At 36.5% G+C, this 22975-nt stretch overlaps 1 protein-coding gene and 2 long non-coding RNA genes across 5 annotated transcripts in view; 1 reads left to right on the forward strand and 2 right to left on the reverse strand.

Moving 5' to 3' along the window:
- The first annotated feature begins 9028 nt into the window (after window positions 1-9028).
- On the forward strand, window positions 9029-12395 carry LOC134200404 (uncharacterized). The gene is made up of 2 exons (XR_009975304.1): window positions 9029-9104; window positions 12128-12395. It is a non-coding gene; the product is annotated as an uncharacterized LOC134200404 (long non-coding RNA).
- A 5101-nt stretch (window positions 12396-17496) lies between these two features.
- Window positions 17497-18262, reverse strand: LOC134200379 (uncharacterized). Its single transcript, XR_009975272.1, has 2 exons — window positions 18155-18262; window positions 17497-17796 (listed from the first exon to the last, which is right to left on the reverse strand). It is a non-coding gene; the product is annotated as an uncharacterized LOC134200379 (long non-coding RNA).
- Window positions 18263-21279: 3017 nt separating this feature from the next.
- Window positions 21280-22975, reverse strand: part of LOC105841771 (ESF1 homolog) — a 56684-nt gene continuing 54988 nt past the window's right edge. For all 3 annotated transcript variants that reach the window (XM_062673234.1, XM_062673236.1, XM_062673235.1), the window contains exon 7: window positions 21280-22881. In XM_062673234.1, coding sequence (XP_062529218.1) covers window positions 22314-22881 — 568 coding nt within the window. In that variant the 3' untranslated portion in view covers window positions 21280-22313. The remainder of the gene's footprint in view (window positions 22882-22975) is intronic.

Here is a 22975-nt window from a genome sequence, read left to right on the forward strand (position 1 = left end):
ATACTTATAAACATAATAACAGGCTGCCATACAAATTTTAATTTACAAACACCAAGGCGATATTCAAATTGAAATTCAATTCCATATAAATAAAGACCTCATCAAATAACAATGAAATAATATATTCGATTGTGGGTAAATATATGGGCGTGTAAATATAGGTATATATAAATGAATAAATAATTTCAGTTGTTGCAAAACTCTCGCTTCAAATAAGGCTTGACATAGGTCGACGACTATCGGAGGTGGGAAGCCACATTTAGCCGGCACGGGATCAAGCGTCTATCCATTCCGATTTTCTTTTGAGGGCTCAAGCTTTGTAACGTAACAATAAACAAACAAAATTTTGAGACCTTTCTCTAAAGCATTCCTCATCTAAATGAAAGTTAGTCATGGCACAATCAACAGCCCAAAGCACTAATCTTTTTTTTTTTAGTGCTTAGATGGGTGGACGAGCTTACAGCCCACCTGGTGTTAAGTGGTTACTGAAGCCCATAGACATCTACAATGTAAATGCGCCACCCACCTTGAGATATAAGTTCTAAGGTCTCGGTATAGTTACAGCGGCTGCCCCACCCTTCAAACCGAAACGCATTACTGCTTCACGGCAGAAATAGGCGGGGTGGTGGTACCTGTTAATAGACAAGCAATGTAGATACTTTCTATCTATGATATGTGTATAGTCTATGGGCAGCATCGTGACTGTCTTTTGTTCTCTCTTCGCATTGCTTCGTCTTTGTGTGTGGTAATGATTGTACCAAGTACTGTTCAGTAAAACATTTCCATATTATTAAATACAGTTTCATTTACTCAAAGAACTTGGTTATGGGTTAGGTTATGGGCCCAGGCACGGCTACCTATTTAGAAGAAAGAATAAAAAAATACATCGTGCGGTATTGAAGACTGACTAAAAGTGAGGTTAAGTTGGCCTATGGTTGTATCAACCCATTCACTCCCATTATGGACCTGGACCGCCATCTGTCCAGATCCACTAATAGTAGCACCGTTACCTACAATTACCGACTTTTGCGAGACACTCGAAAATGATGACAACAATGACCTATCACAGCACATATGTTCGCTAGCCCCTGAATCAACTAGCCACTTTGATTTTTCATATTTTTCGTCTTCTGAGTTACACACAACGAACGCATTACTCATTTTCTTATTGTCCTTTAGCTTTTTATAACGACACTGCGCCTTAACATGTCCCGGTTTACCACAGTAAAAGCACTTATTAAAGTCCACGTTTTTCTCATTGTCTCTATTATTTCGACACTCTGACTGGTAATGTCCCGGTTTGCCACATTTAAAACACTTAACATTTCAAAACATTCAAAGAACAATAATACCTACCCGTGCGGACTCCCAAGAGGTCCTACCACCAGTGATTACGCAAATTATAATTTTTTAACCAGTAGTATAATCTAACTAGTAATACCAAATTAGGTACATAGATACATATGTACAAGCGGCTGCATAAGTTCATGTACATCTTAAGGTCCGATATTCGCTTGAACACGACGATGACTATATTATAAGGAATTCGCAAAAAATGAACTAGATAGCTTTAAACAGTTTAACGATCTAGGTGAATTTATAAAATGTTTACAAAAACAATATTTCTACAGTGCTATTATGACTTACACTTGGAGTTGCGTAGTACTTTGTTATCAATCATCAATAAAATAAATTACTATAACAACATTGAATCTACAATTACGATTATAGTTAGCTTAATGCCCGGTATATTAAATTATGATATGATCGATAGTTTATTCCTATGACGGTACATAACAATATAGTACCTGTCTACATATACTACCTGTGTAGACATATGTCTGTGGGTTTCGCTTAAGTTTGACTGTGACCTACTCTCGAACGGTAAAAAGGGTTATATTAAATTCGCACAGCACAATTCATTTCATATAATAGTATAGTGGAATAGAAGTGGCGAAGCGCGTGCTGGATCAGACACACTGAAGGGTTCAGTAGAGATGAACGCTCAATGTGGAATTTCAGATTCATAGCGTGTATGCATATACCAACATTGTAACACAAATAACTAGTCCGACGAAAACATGTCTAAAGTTTAATAAGTTTCCTAGTTTGGGGAGATATACGACAAAGGGAAGATCTTCCACCGAGCGGGTGATATTGCTCGGTAGACCGACGGTCCGACTGTTGTTGTTCGGAACTTGTATATATGCACTTTATCTTGAAAATGTCGTAAGCGAGATTCAGGCATCTGTCAAATATCTTTGCGTTGTATGATGGCTACCCGCCACACTAGTATAACCTAGTTCTAAAATCAATGCCCCCCTACACGATATTTCTTAAAAGCTATGAAATCCCGTTCAAGAGAAGTTTTTTTTTGTTCCATAAATGAGTGGACGAGCTCACAGCCTCCCTCGTGTTAATGGGTTACTGGAGCCCATAGACATCTAGAACGTAAATGCCGCCACCCACCTTGAAATATGACCTCTAAGGTCTCTGTATAGGTACAACGACTGCCCCACCCTTCAAACCGAAAGGCATTACTGCTTCACGGCAGATATAGTCAGGGTGGTGGTACCTACCCGTGCGGACTCACAATAGGTCCTACCACCAGTAATTACGCAAGTTATAATTTTTGCGGGTTTGATTTTTATTACATTATGTTATACCTTCACCGTTGCAGTCAATAGTTAACATTTATTTAGTACGTATTACATTAGAAAAATTGGTACCCGCCTGCGGGATTCGAACACCGATGCATTGCTCAACAATAATTCACCGGACGTCTTATTCTTTAGGCCACTTTGAAATGCTTCTGTAAATGTGGGCAGCGGTTGGACCATTCCTGTGACTGATATCCATCTCATATGCCTTCATAAACAATAAAAATGACCATTGCTTCTGATACGACGACACACGATACGAAGATAAATAAATATCCGTTATCCGACTTTATTGACGTATTGATACCCATTTTTATTGAACTTTAAAAACCGAAAGTGAATGTGATTCCTAAACAAACAAATCTCCATGAGCCCCAATCAAATCAGCATACATCAAAGCTGAAGGAAATTGCCGTGAATTGCTCCAAATACTTGCTACGAAAAATATTTGCCTTTTATTACTCCAATTCATTTACATTACAAACCATTATTACAGTCTCATTGCGGACTTTTAGGGAACTGGTTATATTGCTATTATACTCGCGTTACACCTGGTGCCGTGTGATTACCGAAGCACATAATATACACTGGTTTAGGTACATAATTACTTAGAAAAATGTACAACAGAAATTTAATATTTACGTCACTCAACAGTGGTACATGGAGTGCTAACACGCTATAGTGGAAATCTAACTTGATGATGCTTATGAATCTTTGAAATTTGAGCATCCATATTGTGTTTGCAATCTATAATTAGAATGTTGAGTGGTAATAATGGCAGAAATGTTAAGGGCTTATATAGATTGAATCTTGTAGAAAAGAGTGAATTCCTAACATCACCCTAAATATTAGCGGAATCCCAAAAGATAAGGGTGTATGTGTCATAAAGCTGTACGCATGACATTGTCGTTCTGAAGGATATTAAAAACCTTTTGGATAAAGGTAGAATATACAATGACTCGCTTTTAGAGTTCCGTAGTTGAATTACGAAAACCGAAAGTCTTTTAATTTCATTGAATGTATTAAGAGTAAATTAAGTAAGTAAATTAATTCGTGCTGCTGAAATTACTCCTTTTAAGGACGATAGGGGTGCTATTTAAATCCTTCACAATTTTTCTTGTTAGCGATACGAATACTTTTTCGATAGTCATTCGTGCTCGCCCCTCTGTAACGCAGGTCGGTGATGCCAATCTCTGTACACAATCCACTAACCGCCAGCAAAAAAAAAAAGAGTCTTTATTTCACTGCCTAAATCGTTATTCCCCACGTAAATTCATTAAAAACACATTAAATATAAGTTAAAAAGAAATATGTATGTGTACATTACTCAAATAGTTTCGGTATTGAATCCCTTTATTATTTACTTTAAACACACGTTGGTGAACACTTTGAAATTTAAGTGATACACCACCGGTCTGGAGTATATAGTATCTTAATTGATTAGCCGCTAAGGCTCCACAGCGAGGACGGGAGGCAACGAAGTAGCAGAAATAAAAAAGCAACTCTTTTTTATCACACACAAGAAACTATACAGTTTCTTGAGAAAAAAGAGGTATTCCTTTAGAACAGTTCGGTGAGTATGTCTGTTTGTCTGTCGGCTTAATCTACAGAAGTTTTCGTAAATTTTTATTGAACATTTCACATTGCTAACAAATATATATCGCTGACTCGAGGATAAGCAGTTACTGAAACCGGTACCACTCTCTGAATTCATGTGTTCCTTGAAAACTCAGTCTTTAGAGGTTAGAATACCCTCTATCCAAACTTTCAAAATGGAACAAAAGTTTGCCGCTTTTCTACCAAATATAGAATTCGGAAAAGATAGCAACAGAGTTAGTGTTAACTTGACCAAATAACCACCTAGAGATGATTCAGAGATGCTCCCTGTGTTCGTTTGGCTATTGAGAGCTCATAGCCAGCACTCATACTCTAGGTATTATGTACTGGCTAGATTTGAATTAGTCACCACCACATCTACCACCGATCTTTCTGTTGCACTTTTCGCGAAGTAATCGTGGGCTTGGCTTGAAGAAGGATAGGAAAGCCATTGTATAACGCGAATGACACTTTAACCCCATGCCTGAAAGTGGTGGCATTCAGTTATGATGTCTATGGACCACAGTAACCACTTAATCACTCCACTATGTTACTCATGGGTGAATTTTTTTTTAAGTCGAATGGTATTTCGAATTCCCCATTTCTCTTTCACCACGACAATCTACATATAAATAGGAATTCAAAGAATTAGATAATAAACCAAAGCGAGTTCACCTGACAACCCTACTAGATAGGGATCTAAAAGTCACGCAGTAATCCGCCTTAGTACAAGCAGATATAAATAAAATACATCTAAACGCAATTTAAAATAACCTCTAGATATTCCCAACACGCCGCCATTGTATCACACACCGTGCCACTATCACGGTTTGAAATCAGTCAAAATGGATAGTAGCCGAAAAACAGGACAGAAAAGTATGTAAATGGTAATAGACTTGACCCGTAAAAAGGGTTCATGTAATGGAGCTTGAACTAACAGTCATTGTTATTTTACACAATTCAATAATCTTTCAAACGGAGTAAAATTATTACTTATGGTTATTTAAATATGTATATTTTTTGCAATGCGTCATGTTTTATAGTCTTAGAATTATTTAAAAAGTACTAGTTGAAAATTCGTTAGATTTACGTTTCTGATTTTTTTTGGCACTACTTGGAAAATAGAAACCAGAGAGCTCCTCTGGTTATTAGAACTCATTGACATTTTTAATCAAGAAACCGATTTGATTTTTCAGCCCTTCTTTATACTCAGTTCAGTTATACTAGTCTGATACTGATACTAGTGATACCGACCTTTTTTCAGTTGGAAAATAATCTAACCTCTCAACAACGTATTAACTTCAACGCTATTGAAGCTTGGACCTCAAGCTCCGAAACCGAGGAACCACGTAAGCCGTAAACTTTACACGGCGACAAATAAAAGAATCAACAAGACAATATTTAAAATACAACAGTCAACTCTTTCGTAGCACCGCGGTGAAAGACCTTAATGTATCTCGACGTTACTAAGTGAGCTTTCAAGTTGCATACTCTTTACAAGGGGTGACTGTACCGCGCCACGAGTTAAATCTTTAATAGCGTTCCCTTGTTCATAGATAAGTGCTCTTGTGGGAGATTGATATGATCACTTAAAAACAACAAGAGAGAGTTTCACGTTTTTGTGACTCACTTATTAAGCATTAATGTTACGCGCTGGGGTTCGGGATAAATAAATGTTCCACCAAAGTACAACTAAAAAACTGTATGCAACACTTAGAACACTTAAGACACTCACAAACACTTTAAAATTCTCAATTCGCTTCTTCCGGTTCGCTTCAGGTGATTCGATCGCTGTTTCGCTTCGAGTAGTTCCGATTACTGACTTACTGCGGGCCATCCCTGCAACGCTTTCATAGTCGATACCTCATCCCTAGAATTATCGAGAATATTCCACACATCTCTAGTATTGTGTTTCCACTATCTGACAATAAATGGCGTTGTGCTCCTCGATCGTTCTAGATCAGGGGTGGGCATATATTTTGATAGTCGGGCCACATTGCAGATGAAAATTTGACCTCAAGCCAAACAGTTTTTTTTTCTAATTTTATATTGTGCGACTATTATACATTCTGTAATTGTTCAATTATCATAATTATATTTTCGAATAGGAGGCGCTGATAAGAGCGGTTGTCCGGGAGAAAATTTTGGCTACCACCGGCCCTGATAATATATGTATCAGTATTGCTTAATATTTTATCTAAAAATACTTATGCACCAATTTATATTAGACAAGAACTAATATTTGTGTTTTTAATAATAATATATACAATGCTTCACGGGCCAGGCAAAAATCTACCGCGGGCCGCCATTTGCCCAGGCCTGTTCTACATACTACTAGATCCTTCGATATTCATTCGACTATTCGGCGATAGATGGCGTTACTCTTACCGGCGTAACATTAACATAACATTACTAACAATTATTCTAAAAAATGTGTTTGTCCTCTATTTGTTCCTAAGCAATTTATCCGATTATGATGAAACTACTGCTGTTGGCTCTTCAGAGAAGGTTTCTACCATGTTACTATTACAGTACATCAATAAATCGATGTCTTTGAAAATAACATGTCTACCTAAGTCACATAGTCTGTTAAATGGAAAGAACACGTGATAGCGCTACAGATATGCAGACTTTTTACTGCCTACTTAAGTAGACATGCGTACGTCCCACCTGATGGTGAATGGTTGAGGTCATGTATGTATGTACATCAGTAATAACAGACTCAGCCAAGGCGTTGTCTACCAGGTATACGACTCATCTGATGAAGCTTTATGAAAAATAAAAATTGAATATTTATTGAAGACAAACTTTCCACTTCGCCAGCGACATGATTCTCCCGCATTATGCATTATGCACGAGCTTAAAAATAACATAAGGGATGTAAGCTTTTAACGCGACGAAAAAGATTCGTATGTTCATCTTCTTTGGAAGAGTTTTTTTTTAATCTTCTACAAATCCTAGTAAGGATTTTCTTTTGCGTTATGTCTACTGAGAGGTCAGAGAGAGACGACAGTAGTTCGAACCTGGTGAAAATACAACATTCACTATAAATATATGTCAATTTTACCTCCGTAGATACACGAGCATACAACGCTTTTGATGATAAGGGATCAGTGTCACTCATCAGAAATGCCAGCTGCACAATGAAGCTATCTACCACCGAGGATTCTTTTCAAGCCTCATTTGATAGCAAGTGTAATAACGCTAAAGAAATGCCATATTGACAAGCTCCAATACAAGATCTTAGCAAACGTTATGTCTCAAAACGCAGGATCGTTTTCCTTTCACTCATGGACGCCCACAATTCCTTTATTCAGAAGGTTTTCTGATCCCCTCATATCACGAGCTCAGTTGTGTATTAAGTAGTAGTAGTATTCTGAACATAATTCCAATATAACTGAGATGTAAGCTTCGTGTCTCAAGAGAAAGGCTTTCAATCTTTTATTGCGCGGTGAGTGAGCTCACGTTCCTCCCGCAATCAATTAGCTAACAGAACCTGTATACATCGCCGACCTTGAGATATGAGGCCGAAGTCTTACTTGTATAACGACTAGAGCGCATGACAGCTTCGCAAAGAAAAAGACAGGATGGTGCTGTCTACCTATGGGGACTCACAGCACATCTCAAATCAAAAGTATAACTATACACAGCTTGTAGTTTTTGCGAGTTCATTTTTATTAATTGATTTGAAGTTGCTTCTTATTAAACAATACTATTCATAAGTAAGCATTACTTATGTGCAACCTTTTTTGGGAATCACACACAAAATAATCTACTAATTTTTATTAGTAGATTATTTTATATATAATTTTTATTAGTAGATTATTTTATAAAAATTTATAACAGATTCGTTCTGAACCCTTCGGAAATTCATTACAAATTCTAATCAAAGTTAAGTACTCAACTGTACTGTTGTGCGAGACACACGGAGAGAGAGAGAGAGAGAGAGAGAGAGATAATTGATTTTTAATTGGGGCGGGTAAATATTTAAATAGTTTAAAACAGTTTAAATATCTTATATATGGTAATAGTCTATCGCAATCTTGACCACATCTTATAACTGCTACGACAATATCTGAACTGAGTCTTTGTGTCCTCTCCAAACCTTCAACTTCTAAATTTTGATATAACTTCGTTTAATTGCCACAAAATTTTACAAGTGCTCGTGGTACTGCGATGTGATAATCTTTTTCGGTCTAATAATATAATTCAGAGTTAGGAACACCGCTGACACATGGTGGACTTCATCATTCACTTTGTAATGACTGTGGATTCCGCTGTTCGGGGGTATATGAACTCGTTGTTTCCTTACCAATGCAATAAATATACTTACTGGTGGTAAGACATCTTGTGAGTCCGCGCGGGTAGGTACCACCGCCCTGCCTATTTCTGCCGTGAAGCAGTAATGCGTTTCGGTTTGAAGGGTGGGGCTGCCGTTGTAAGTATACTGAGACCTTAGAACTTATATCTCACGGTTAGTGGCGCGTCTACGTTGTAAATGTCTATGGGCTCCAGTAACCACTTAACACCAGGTGGGCTGTTAGCTCATCCACCCATATAAGCAATAAAAATATATATATATAACTTTCAGACTGTGAGTTTGTAATGATACAAGAGTGTCAGTCGGCTGGTCACCATCACCAGCCCTCCCACCCGGGTGTCCAGTTCCGACCATATTCGGGCTGTAAAACCATCTTATTCAATAGTAAAAGTATTTTCTGATCCTATGGGGTGCTATATAAAGTAAACTTGGCAAAGTGCCCCGTTTTCCCGTGCTCGCGTCAGTCACTCATGGGAATCGCCATGGGCACCATGTCTGCGTATTCAAAACTGTTCGTTTATTTTGGAGTAAGTCAATTACAGACAATTTAAGCTTTAGTCGATTTTCTGAGAAAACTGCTACATTTGGCTTAGAAAAATATATGTAAATAGCAACACGTTTTAAATTGGCTTATTTTGTTTCTTTGTTTTTAAATAACATCTCGCGCACCCGCTTATTTAATCATAGCAATATGTAATATTTCATCAGTGTCACCAGCAGGAACAAGAAAAAAATATACTTCTATACTACTCACTATTACTCTATGACCGTCTGTCTAAAAAGTGCTAGTGTGTTACAAATATGATACTTACAAAACATAATTTTACTTTTAGAACCATTCATTAACCCTACATAAAATTTCACACATCATATTAAGATAAATATTAGAAGGTTTAGAAAAAATTGTGGATTAGTACATATCACATCAAGTTCAGGAACAATAAGCAGGGAGGCCCTCAGATCTGTAGCCGAACACTTATGTTTTCATAAAAATATAGCCCAGAAAAGGAAAAAATCCCGAGATAACTGTTATAAATATACAATTTTCAACAGTTTAACCTTTATTCTTTGACACTCGTCACAAATAAATATATTTAGAATTGATAGCTTATCACACTCATGATTAACATTTGTAAAGTTTCGAGGGAGTGCGCATGCGCGTTCTCTTGTTTTTCACGGGATGATGTCATAAGTTTCTTCAAAATAATAGGGATTTCACACGGGTCCGGTTTTTACGGGCCGTTTCCTTGCCAAATAGCTTTATAACGCTGTGTAACCCTATTACGAAGTTGACTAAATATTGTTTTGTTTTTTTTATTGCTTAGATGGCTGGACGAGCTCACGTCCCACCTGGTGTAAAGTGGTTACCGGAGCCCATAGACATCTATAACGTAAATTCCGCCACTTACCTTGAGATATAGTTCTAAGGCCTCAATTTTTACAGTGTAACGGCTACCTCGCCCTTCAAACCGAAACGCATTACTACTTCACGGCAAAAATAGGCAGGGTGGTGGGTACCTATCCATGCGGACTCGTAAGACGTCCTACCACCAGTGCAGTGTTGTGCAGAAGAACGCAGCGGTTGCGGTAGGCAGCGACTTGGCTGTGCCTCTATGGCATTGCTGATGTCCATGGGCGATAGTAACTACTAAGCAGATGCACACTAAATGCCGTATTCTCTTCTGGATGCTAGGAAAATAAAAGGGAAAAAAACTGTCCTATTAATCGAAATGTAGTGAAGTTCAAAAGAATCTGTTGTTTTTCACGACAGAAGGTCAAATTTACTTTGGGCCTTGCAACCTACTGATCAATATTTACGCTATATTCGTCTTCATACCGTGCTCAAATAAACGCTCTGTACTACTTTCAAATAGCATAACTTGAACTCTTCATTTTAAACTAGTTTCTATTTTGAACGCACGCGCGCGGCGTCTCAGACGTAGTGTGTAATCAGAACATTAGCAGTGACACAATATAACTACGAAAGGGACTAACTAAAATTAAAATCAAAGCGTCATTAAGTCATTATTTTAGTAGATGTCTATGGGCTTCAGTAACCGCTTAACACCAGATGGGCTGTGAGCTCGTCCATCCATCGAAGCAATAAAAAAAATATTATAATTATTATTATAATATCTAGTTAAGTTTACTACCAAAAAAATGTTTTTTTTGTTTTCATCTTTTCTATTTAGTAGGAAACCGATTTCTAAATACATATAAATTAATTGTTTTTAATAAATGTATCCAAAATATATTATACACAGTTACAATTAGAATGTTCAACTTAAGCAGTAGAAAAAACCTCTAATGATAATATAATACCAGTATCAAGGGCAGGACGTCCAGTTGCCAAAAATAACTTGATGAAGGACATGACATCGACCTCATACGTGTCACCAGACGCGGGTGTCATCAAAAGGAGAACAGGATCGCCAATGAACTCTCAGGGCTGTCACATATTAATTACTATTGTTCTTGTTTGTGAATTTTCAGACTGTATTTCCTTTGTGTTTTGTTTCTTAGATGGTTTGTGAAGTCTACCGTTAAATTATAAATACTAGTTAATTCTCTTTGATTTTAATTTGAAAGTAATATTGTATAATTATGTAATAATATTGCGCGTCTTGTAGCTGTTGAGTCCCGTTCAGAAGTGAAGGTGGTTGTGTGTCTTCCGCGCGTTGCGGAGCTCGCCGGTCCGCCGGTTTGCCGCCCCCTCCCGCGCCGCGCTGCCTCCGTCTTTCCCAACTTCGCGAAAGAGGAGTTGATACGTAAACAACTATATATAAGTATATACATATATAAAACAGGATTGAAGACGAAATTTTAAAAAGTACTTATCATAAAAAAATAATTGCTGGTGGTGATGTTTATGATACAAGCCGCTAATACTTAGGGGTCCAGAGTGAGAAATCTCCGCAAGATTCGTGCCTTGTCAAACGTAGCTGCTCTGGGCAGCAAAACTTATTCAACTTCTTACTGGTAGTAGGACCTCTTGTGAGTCCGCGCGGGTGTGTACCACCACCCTGCCTATTTCTGCCGTGAAGCAGTAATGCGTTTCGGTTTGAAGGGTGGGGCAGCCGTTGTAGCATACTTGAGACCTTAAAACTTGTCTCGGAATGGGTGGCGCATTTACGTTGTGGCCTTGAAGAGCTTTCGCTATCAAGCTGTACACTGACACAACTATCGGAACAATGATAGTTGAATGTACATATCACATGGCGATTATCTCGCGTGCCAAGTCTATATATTATTGTATGACCAGTATCTAAGATAAAAAGGATGAAATAAGACCAAAAGAGGTGAAATTCATTGTTGGCTCGTTTTTCTCTTTCAACGCTTAGATTATTTATTTGCAAATTATTACCGCAAGCTAATAAAAGCGTATTATAAGCGCTTAAATAGCTTCTTTTAACAAATTTTCCTATCAAGGAAAATTAGAGAGACAGTGAATAAATTCGAATAGGCCTATGCTTAGCAGCAGACAAAAGTGGAGTGATGATGACGATAAAGGGAAATTTAAAAACATATAATTATATTTTTTTCCTTTCAGATTTATCTTCTCTTCATGTTGGTGTTCTTTATAATATTAACACTGATATGTTTAGTAGTTTTTGCGTACTATCACAGGAAACGCTACATGTCAAGCCACGAAGTTCCGGAGAACACACCGATCCGAAGACCGTGCCAATAGAACTTTATAAAAATAGAACATAATATATGTACTCGTGGGTGATATTTTAATAATATAATATTCATTGTTATAACTGCTAATGAAATGAAAATGTACGAGAAAATGCAATAAATAAATTATTTACAAAGCTTTTTTTTATTGCTTAGATGGTTGCTTGACAGGATTGACGAACTCTTTCTGTGGTTTGCGTTAAAGTCGTAGCGTAATCTATTAGCCCAAGGAACCGAAAGATGAAAATTGCGGAATGCCGCCACTCACCACGAGAGTTGAAACTTTTGTCTCAATTGTATAGTATAACGCCTGCACCACCCTTCAAACCGAAACGCATTACAGATTCGGAATCGAAGTAGTGGTACCTATGAGGGACCTATCCGTGCGGGAAGTAACTGATTATATCTAAATGATTAAAGAATAAAATATCAATCAATATTACCATCATTACTTCGAGTAACATACCAGATTAAACTTACCTAATTTTCTTTTCTGCTTTTAAAAAAATTACATTTATTTGTTAAAAGTTAAAGGGTAGGTATCAAAATTATATTAACAGCAACAATTACTTTTAAAGTCAGTTGCGCATACGTTCCAGCTTTCACTGAGTGGTCACAGCTGCTCATTAACGTCATCAAATGCCAGGGACATAGGACATACCCCACCGCTACTCACCACTAACGATGTATAATGAATAAAGAGACAATTTGAATATAAATAAGAAATCCAATACTAAATTGTCCACAGGGTGTAACATCATTCAGGGGTGCGCGTGCTCCAATCAAAAATACATGAGACAGGCCAGCGTCGGCTCTATACCAATCCTTGAATGATTTACAACCTTCAATTTTGAATACATTATGTTCATTGAATTAACAGCTTGTGGAATATTCAACATTGGTTAATTGATGTGACCCGCATGGCACAGTGGCGTCGTGTCTGATCAATGTAGAGACGCAACATCAATATATGACCTTTTACGTTATCTGTTCTCTGCACTGGTCAAGTGTATATAGCTAATTTAGTAAAGCATCTAATATTGCCACGTAACTATGGCACAGAGCATATAGAGCCTGTAAAATAATGTAGAGACGCAACATTAACATATGACCTATTACGTTATCTGTTCACTGCACTGGTCAAGTGTATATATCTAATTTAGTAAAGCATCTGATACTGCCACGTAATTATATAGAGTTTGTAAAAAATTGAGCAAAAAATAATAATAATAATAACAAATTTTAAATATAATATAAACAATTGAACACGTAACGTAACATGTTCAAGCATAAACTTGAATTGGTCCGTCCGAATTTTAAGTCAATAACATTCAACAACACAGGAATACATCACAAAAAAAAAACAAGCTATTATTACATCTCATTTCTCATTCGTTTGCCGAGTTAGGTTTTATGTAAATAGATTAATTCGAGCGCAAAAGTGACTCGACCCGTGTAATCTCATCCTGGAATCGTGGTAAAGGGTTATTCAAACGTACTAAATTATTTTAAAGGTAATAGGGAACGAAAATAGACGATTTATTAGTGTGGTCAGATATTTAAAACAAATTTGCGGCAACCGTGCCCTAAAATAATATACCCGATATCATGGCGTGTCGATATGTGAATTACGGGCGCCCAAATGTTCGGGGAAGTTTCGAATTTATTAAGCTAACACATACCTCGCATGTATTTATGAACTTCCAATAAAATTTTACCCGAAATATCAGCATTAGCGTAGCACAGTACATTCGCGCGGGCTACAAACAGATCACGAATTTCAGTTAATTAATTAAGCCATTATTGGAATCTCAATGAGACTATAACCTCATGTATCAATGTGAGGGGCTGCTTTCACGTCCCATTGTCCACCAGCGTCAAAAACAATTTATCAGTTAATTTAGATTATTTTAAAAAGCTGTTGTTCCCGCGACTGCTACGGTCGTAGCGTTAGACGGAAGCTACGAATCCCTTGCTACGGAGTTTAGTAGAGGCGGCGGTTTCATTGTAATAAATAGAAAAATTGCTAAAATCATAATTTAAAAATAATAATAATTTTAGCCAACATTAATTTTAATACAGTGCCGTTTTAAACTTTGATTCTAAAAATAGAAAAAATATGTTATAGTTTTAAAGAAGAAAGATAACAGAAAAAATATTAGGTCTTTACCTACGAAATTGCTGTTCAGTTTTTTTTTATTGCATAGATGGGTGGACGAGCTCACAGCCCATCTGGTGTTAAGTTATTACTGAAGCTCATAGACCTCTACAACGTAAATGCGCCACCCACTTTGAGATATAAGGTCTCAAGTATAGTTACAACGGCTGCCCCACCCTTCAAACCGAAACGCATTACTGCTTCACGGCAGAAATAGGCAGGGTGGTGGTACCTACCCGCGCGGACTCACAAGTAGTCCTACCACCAGTTAAACAATCAGTATACAGAAGGCTACAGAAGAAATATGATAACCGCTTCGGATTGTCAAAAAAAATCCATTTTTCATTGCAAGCGACAATGCTTTTTATGTAGTTGGTTTAAGGTCCCTTTGTTTCTGTGTCTGTTCAGCATCGCTGGGCATACCTCAACGCCGTCGTCGTGCTGGCGATCGTTCAGTTCGTGTGGCACTCACTTATCAAGTTTTTACCTCGCTGATTAGACGCGAATGGACCAATATTGTAAATACACTTTTATTAGCTTCAGACGTATGTATGTTTGTAACTGAATCTTTAAACATGATTTTGACCCCCTTCAAAACGTCCAATTAACTCGAAAAAAGTGAAAAAAAAACCATTGAACCATTGAACCAATGAAAAATAAATAATAGTTTAAAAAAACTAACAAAATACGATTTTATAGAAAATCCACCTAAAAATAGAAAATAAATTTTCATAAATTTGAATTAAAAATAATATAAGAAAAAATGATTTTATTATAAAAAAAAGCGTGAGGTGCATGGTATCAGTAGTTATAAATATTTTATGAATAGGTATGAGTAGAAGCGTTATTTTGATAATATCCTGAAAAGCACCCCAAGCTTTTTTACAATAAAATCATTCTTTCTTACACTATTTTTAATTCAAATTTATTTAAATTTATTTTGATGCTAACGTTGAAAGTTGCTGTTAACTTAGCGGTATATTGAGTATCCGGCAACCACAAGGTTCATTTATTAGATCATAATCCCCCATGTCGGGTGCGTTCAACCAATACTGAGTCGTGCGTTCGTGTGTAGTGCTCACTCCGGACACGTCAGTAATGTTGTGAGCCTTTTGGGAGACATTCTTACTGCAACGGAACCCGTGTTCCATAATTAGTCGTACTTGTGCATAATGATGACAAAGTTACATATGTAGTAAAAACCAAACTCTAATCTATAAACAATGGACTGATTTTTATGAAAGAATTCCATATACCTCCTGGGAACCTCTGAGTCTGCGGAGGGGCTTCGGTTCCCTCTGTGTTTTGTACCGTATGTTTCAAGGGGAGTGCTCTGAGGAATTGTTCGAGATGATACCAACGTCTCGTTTTTACTACCGCACCGCCCGCCACCGGAGTAGAGTTCATCTGGAGCCTGGAGCCACTGCGGTCATCCACACTGCATTTCCAGAGGTATTTTTTGCCACGTACCACCCGCCTATGACATGTCTTTCTTCAAACGAGGCTTGTGGAGAGTATAAGCGGTAGGCAGCGGCTTGGCTCTGCCCCTGGCATTGCTGAAGTCCATGGGCGACGGTAACCACTCATCATCAGGTGGGCCATGTGCTGCCTACAGGGGCAATAAAAAAAATCATTTGTTTTTAGAATATATTGTCATCCAAAAATTTTTACACACAATTTTGGGCTAATTCCGATGAAGGAAGCAAAATGGTTACGAAATTTTAAAATCAACTTTTTTCATCACCACCGTCACCAACTAGAATGACATTTAAATTCACCATTTTCAAACATAGAATGAAATCAGAGATTGCCTTCCGGTAGGACTGCAGGCGCTGCTGCTCAAGAACTAGACAATCCAACATGGCGACCGGAAGACGCCCGGACCCGGAACTTTATTTCCGGCCGACTTCGGTCATTTGGCCGCTGAATACCTCATTTGCTTTGACGCCTGACATTGTAGTTATTTGAATAAAATTTTTATGACACTTTTATTTTATAAAAAAAAATCTCCATTCTGTTATTTTTAACGGAGTTTAGATATGGGTCAAATTATTTAGTATACAATTCAGAGAAAAGACGGCCCTGCAAAAAGTTCTGAGCATTGGTGATTTTGGCAACTTTTGATTGGATTAGCAATGCAGACTGCTTAGGTTCACGGGTTAGTGCATGAGTAAAGCTGATCGTTTGTAGTATGCTCACTAAAAACACCTGTGGGCTGTACGTTCAACCATTTAAGCTATAAAAAAATACGGAGTTAGCAAACGAAAATAAAAAAATTCAATGCCATCAACAGATGGTGTTAGTTTATAACTATTGTATGTTAGTCGCAAAGCTATGGGCCACTCAAGACAATATAACTATACTATCAAACACAACGTCCTAATTACGGAAAGTTATTGGAAGTTACCCTTGTATGTTCACGAATCACAAATTGGACAGGTTCAATACGTGAGCAATAAAGGAGAATGTGACGTCATCTCTGGCCCTCTGCACAAATATTGGAGCCAAGTCTGGCCTAATGTTTGTTTAACGCGGCTCATCTATTTGATTTGCAAAATCGTTTATTTGTATACAAGCCCAGCTGTAGTTGATTCGAACTGTTCTAACTCTAAGACGTAGGGGATGCGATGAGATCTGGCTTATTTTGGTTTTAGATTGGACAGTTAAGATTTAGGTTTACTTTGATGTGTCTACTTGGAAAATATTCGTACATTGCCGGACATGGAACCACTTCAATCTTTCTGGCCCTCACGGGTTTATACACATGACTGATCACCGCTATGGTTTAGTATCGTGCTTATTAACAAAGTTTTAAATGAAATTTTTAACACCCCTAACATGACCACGCCTATGTCTCACAACAAACAACACTCTGCTTGGTAATGTATTTGCCTAGAAATGCTAAATGCGTATTTATTTGTCTCTCTCTGTATACTCTCACTCAATAAGCTCTTACTCCGATAGACCGGCGCACACGAATTAATTAAGGTTGTAAAGGACAGGGTGATGTCTAGAACTAGACTTATAATATAATGCTGCTCATGCAGGCTAGTGTTGTTCTTTGTTCATTGACTAAAATATTCAAGATTACTTTGTATTTATTTTTGTTTAGTTACTATAATATTTCTTTTAAAGTTTTCTATATTTAAGACTGCGCTCAGACTAGACATAATTGTTTGATTAGGCCATATTTAAATATAAAATTAACTTTTGTATTATTTAAACAGAATAATGTTTTGATATTTTTCTTCCGAATACATCCTCCTCCTTTATCTGAATACACTATGTTTTAATTAAATCATTTACGGTTTCATTTCATTTCATTTCGTTCATTCATTTCACAATCGGAAGCTTCCTACCAATGACATGACAGTTTGTGTCTGAAAACACAACCCACTGAATTACCTTCATTTTATAGCATTAGGATTGATTTTTGACGTTTGTAAAAATAATAACTGCGACCATTCTGTACTTTAATACAATATTTAATAAATAACATTTAAATACCAAGCACTATGTATGTACGTATGTATGTGTATGTATTGTGTATACTATAAATTTATCTATATATTAATACGTGAAACAAAAACTTTGTATTCCTTTTTACGAAAATTGCGCGGACGGAAGAGTTTGAAATTTCCCACACTTATAGAGAATATAGAGAAGGAGTGCACAATGATCTTTTTTTTTAATATAGCATTAAAAATACATTAAATCAATAAAGAAAACATTACTCACACTGCCATGTATTTGTCACACACGTAAATGTATAATACTCTTTGTTTATTGTCAAACTTTAGTTAATGCTTAAAGTCTGTGGTCAAATTGAAAATAGGTTAATATTGTTTATCTTTAATATTATTTGTCTATAGTGTAGTCTTAGCAAAATCTGTGATTATAGAAGTATAATAGTCTTTGACTACATAACCATAGATTATACACTTAATATATTTGAGATACATAACCATAATAATGTTCAAACTTATGATTTCAATTAATTATAGTCGAATTTCGACTACTGCGGGACCACTAGTATGTGTAAATTTATATTAAATTACAAATACATATATATTTATATTTTGTGTATGTATTTGTAATTTAATATTAATTTCATTGCACCTACCACTATTTACTCTGCACTACCTTTGGTTGACTAGTAGAGAATGCCTTAGGCATTAAGTCCGCCAATTTAAATTTTACATGAAGTGTAATAAATAAATAAACAGCATAATAATTGAAAACCATGAATAAGTTATCAAATCACTCATTATTGATACTTGGATTATACATCTCGAGTTCTTAAAGCATAAATACTTTCGTACAATTGTAAGGACGGTCCCCGAGCTTGGCAGTCGAGAGTCAGCGGTTACTTCCAGAGTTCGAAACTTGACCTCAAAGTGAATAGCAGTGAATGGTACTAGAGGTTCTTGTGGAGTTCAACGGATAATGCAAAATAGGCTTCTGGTTGTTGTAAGATGTTTTGCGGCCGGAATGTTAAGTTTGTGTTCATTATAAAGTTACGAAACAAGATCACTACGAGATGAAAGGACGTTGTTTTGGGGGTTTTGAGGTTTTATCAGTAGAGGAGGCGTATTTGCAGGGGCCAATTTTTGCCACGTAACAATCTTGCATTCCTGTTTAAAGGGTGAGACAGTCATCTACAATACAGTCCCCACTTAACGTCGTCGTGGCCTAAAGGATAAGACGTCCGGTGCATTCCTATCTAGCGATGCACCGATGTTCGAATCCCGCAGGCGAGTACCATTTTTTTGATGAAATACGTACTTAACAAATGTTCACGATTGACTTCCACGGTGAAGGAATAACATCGTGTAATAAAAATCAAACCCGCAAAATTATAATTTGCGTAATCACTGGTGGTAGGACCTCTTGTGAGTCCGCACCGGTAGGTACCAGCACCCCGCCTATTTCTACCGTGAAGCAGTAATGCGTGTCGGCTTGAAGGGTGGGGCAGCCGTTGTAACTATACTGAGACCTTAGAACTTATATCTCAAGGTGGGTGGCGCATTTACGTTGTAAATGTCTATGGGCTCTAGTAACCACTTAACACCAGATGGGCTGTGAGCTCGTCCACCCATCTAAGCAATAAAAAAAAAATCGGTGGCATATCTCACGGAAGATGTCGGCGTCCACGTTGCGGTGTGGCTTATGGACTGCAGTGACTACTCTCTACCAGGTGAGCAGATAGATCGTTCATCCAGCTAAGCTATAAAAAAACCTGAATAAAGGAGACGGAAAATCGTGGGCCAAAAATGTAATAACTTGGAATGTAGTCTAAAAAATTTGTCATATTTTTTTATATAAGAATATAAAAAATCACCTCAATCCTCTTTCTGGGACCGGAGAAAAATGAGAAAGTTAGTTTTTGTCGGTATAACGGTGTGATCGATTTAATTAATCGATTACAGGATTATAAAAAGAAAAACATTACACTAGGTAATTAATGCAAAGTAATTAAATGAGCGATTTATACTTGTTGTATACAAGTGCGGTAAGCGCCGGATTTATTTGCGATTATATACATAAATGAAGAAAAAGTCTATTATTACTTAGCAAAGTAATATGATTATCGATTTCAAATCGATTAAAATCGATTGTATGTTTGATGACAGCTTTGACAGTAAGCTGACATGACGTTTGTTCATAGATTATACAATTATTTTTTGGCGCTTGTTGGTTTTTTCTGCTCTACTCGTTTTGTATCTTCGACGCATTTTGAGTGCGTATCTATCGGGTTGTTTTTATATTTTCAACGATCACTGCTTTATTATTACGGATTCCAACTCTGCCAGCCTTGTACGACAATTGCTTCTACACTAGACACCGAAGATCGCTCACACTTTTGACTTGAAATTGTTGCATTGGATACTGTTGAAATTATGGATCGCTGTGTGAATTGTGGGATAGCAATTCCATATTCCATACCTGATATATATCATTGATATTCATTCATAATATGACATTTAAAAGATTATCCAATTGATATAATAAACATTTACTTATGCGTAAATAAGTTATTATTCAGCTATTTTAAAGAGATTGTAACATAACCTAACTTTTACTAAATCTTTATTAACTCGGCTCTCCGATTGAGAAAACTTTTATAATTTTCAGCAAGGTACTGATAAATCGGAATCTATTAATTCATATTAGTTTCATCATGTTACATTCGGGCCCAAAAATGTATGTAATCGTTTCAGTCTCCTTTGTCAACTTGAATAATACAAATCAACGACCTACATTTTAAGTAGCCGGTCGTCAAATAATAAAGATCGCGTTCAACACTGACTGACACAAAAGAAAAATATTTTTAATGTGTTCGTGAATTGTTTGATTTGTATTTCGCTTGGAAACTTTTGTCGGGTTCAGCAAAGCGTTAACTAAAAGATAACGAAGTAAAACAACGAATAATTCTGAAATGCATATTGTATTGAATTTTAAAATATCATCAAATAACACATTTTGAGTAATGAGATCATGTCGTGGTTTTGGAACTACGACATGATCTTAAGTCAAGTGTCATTTTCCTTAGCACATGTGCAAGCGAACGACTTTCATGGTTGACGAATCATATTATCTTTTATAAAAGAAACCTCGTGGAGATTAATTTCATAAGTTACACAATTTCTAACAGGAGAGCACATTGCGTACCCGCACGGCTGGCCCACAGAGTTTCAAATGTAATCAGAGCCGATATGCGAGAGATACAAGGCAGAGATGTGGCCAGAATGGTGTTGTCTGTCTACCGCTGCACACGACTGTGGCTGCACCAGAGCTTTTAATGACCAGTGCGGTACAAAAAAGGAATTGAAATCAACGCTTTGTTAAAAAATCAAACAACCTTCAAATTGTATATTTCATTTATTATGGACCATTTAATTCCTGTAATATTTCATTTGACTTACTGAACAAAATGGTGTGTCCAAGACTACAGACATATTTAATTGCTTGGGCGCGATTCTCTGACTGATTCTATACTGATTGTGTTTTGTTAAATCAATGCTATCTCGAGACTTTTAAGGAAATAAACGTCGTCACACAGATAATGGAATGATTGTAATAATGTATTATTATGAAAAAAATATACAATTCAGATCTGGTCGTTTTTGCAAGACTGGCAAAGGCAAAGAGAAATGCTCATTTTCCTCTGATAGTTTCATAACTAATCACCGTTTTTTTACAAATAAGATGTTATTCGACGCGTCTAATTAATTCCGGTGAATAGGATACAAACAATAATGTATACTGTTTTATTCACTACGTCGGATTGCAGTGATTTTAATTACGATCAATGCAGATGATTAAAATTGCCTAAGTAATTGATGTGCCACGTAAAAAAATGGACGGAATAATAATTTATCTAAGTATCGTTATACGTTTTTGTGAAAAAGTAGTTAAACACTTTTGTGATTGAATTTCGCGTTCGTTTTAAATATAATAGGAAAAATAAATACCTACTTGCAGAGTTTAACCACTAAGATATTTCTATCGTGTCTACTTGACAAATCTGAACAGAGTGAAAAACAAAGCGAGTACAAAACAATATTGCTTAGCAGTTACATCATATCACTATTCTTCACATAGAATTTAATACTTTTACCAATAAGCACATGCTTCTTTAGAATATAGTACAAAATGTTTGTAGGTATTAATTTCTCTGACCAACGTCATAACTCTAAAATGAACTTTTTGCTACATCAGAAGAACGATATTGATATACGATGTTGATATAAAGTATGTTGAGTTTGACCCCAGATATTGCTTATATTATTGGAGACCATCGATTACGTTCCTTACTATTTCCTAAGTACTAATTAGGAAGTATTTTTGGAATATTTTTATTAGTGTTGTTTAAGTTATTTTGTAGCTCTTAAATTTATCTTTCATTCATGGCTTCCAAATTCTCCATGTTCTGGCCGTTATCACTTAATATACTATCGATAATGTTATTGTCATCTTCTGCTTTAAGTAAATCATTATCTTTAATCATCTCTTGAGATAAATCTTGAAAACCGTTACTGGATTCTTCTAAGACATCCATTGCATCAGTTTCTTCTGCGTTAACTTTTTCTTCTTCTTCTTCTTCTTTATCGTTAGGCTTATCACTTGTTTCTGATTCTTGGGAAATCGGTTCATTTTCATCTTTATTGACAACATTATCATTAATGACTTCATCATTTTGAATAGTATCAGAACCTGAGCTCTTAAGTGATAAATCTTCTTGGCTATCATCCTCATTTATTGCAGTATTATTGTCTTCTTCTTCTTCTTCTTCATGACCATTAGTAACACCGTTAGTGAGCTTTGTGTTTGGTTCAGTTGAAAGCTGATTTTTTTCTTCCATTAGCTTCTCACCACGGACTCTGTTTTTGGACGTGTCTTTTGCGCTGTGAAGGACTATATCATCTTGGAATCTTTGCATCGGTTGAGGTGGAAATTTGTCTCTGAAAACAAACCCTTATTTTAGTTTTAAGTTTTGAACATATAAGCGATTCTGCCAATATCTACGAGAAAAAAAAACGTTCACAAGCTCATCTT

This window comes from Bombyx mori, chromosome 17 (genome assembly GCF_030269925.1).
Source record: "Bombyx mori chromosome 17, ASM3026992v2".
In the NCBI taxonomy this organism is placed as follows: Eukaryota; Metazoa; Arthropoda; class Insecta; order Lepidoptera; family Bombycidae; genus Bombyx; species Bombyx mori.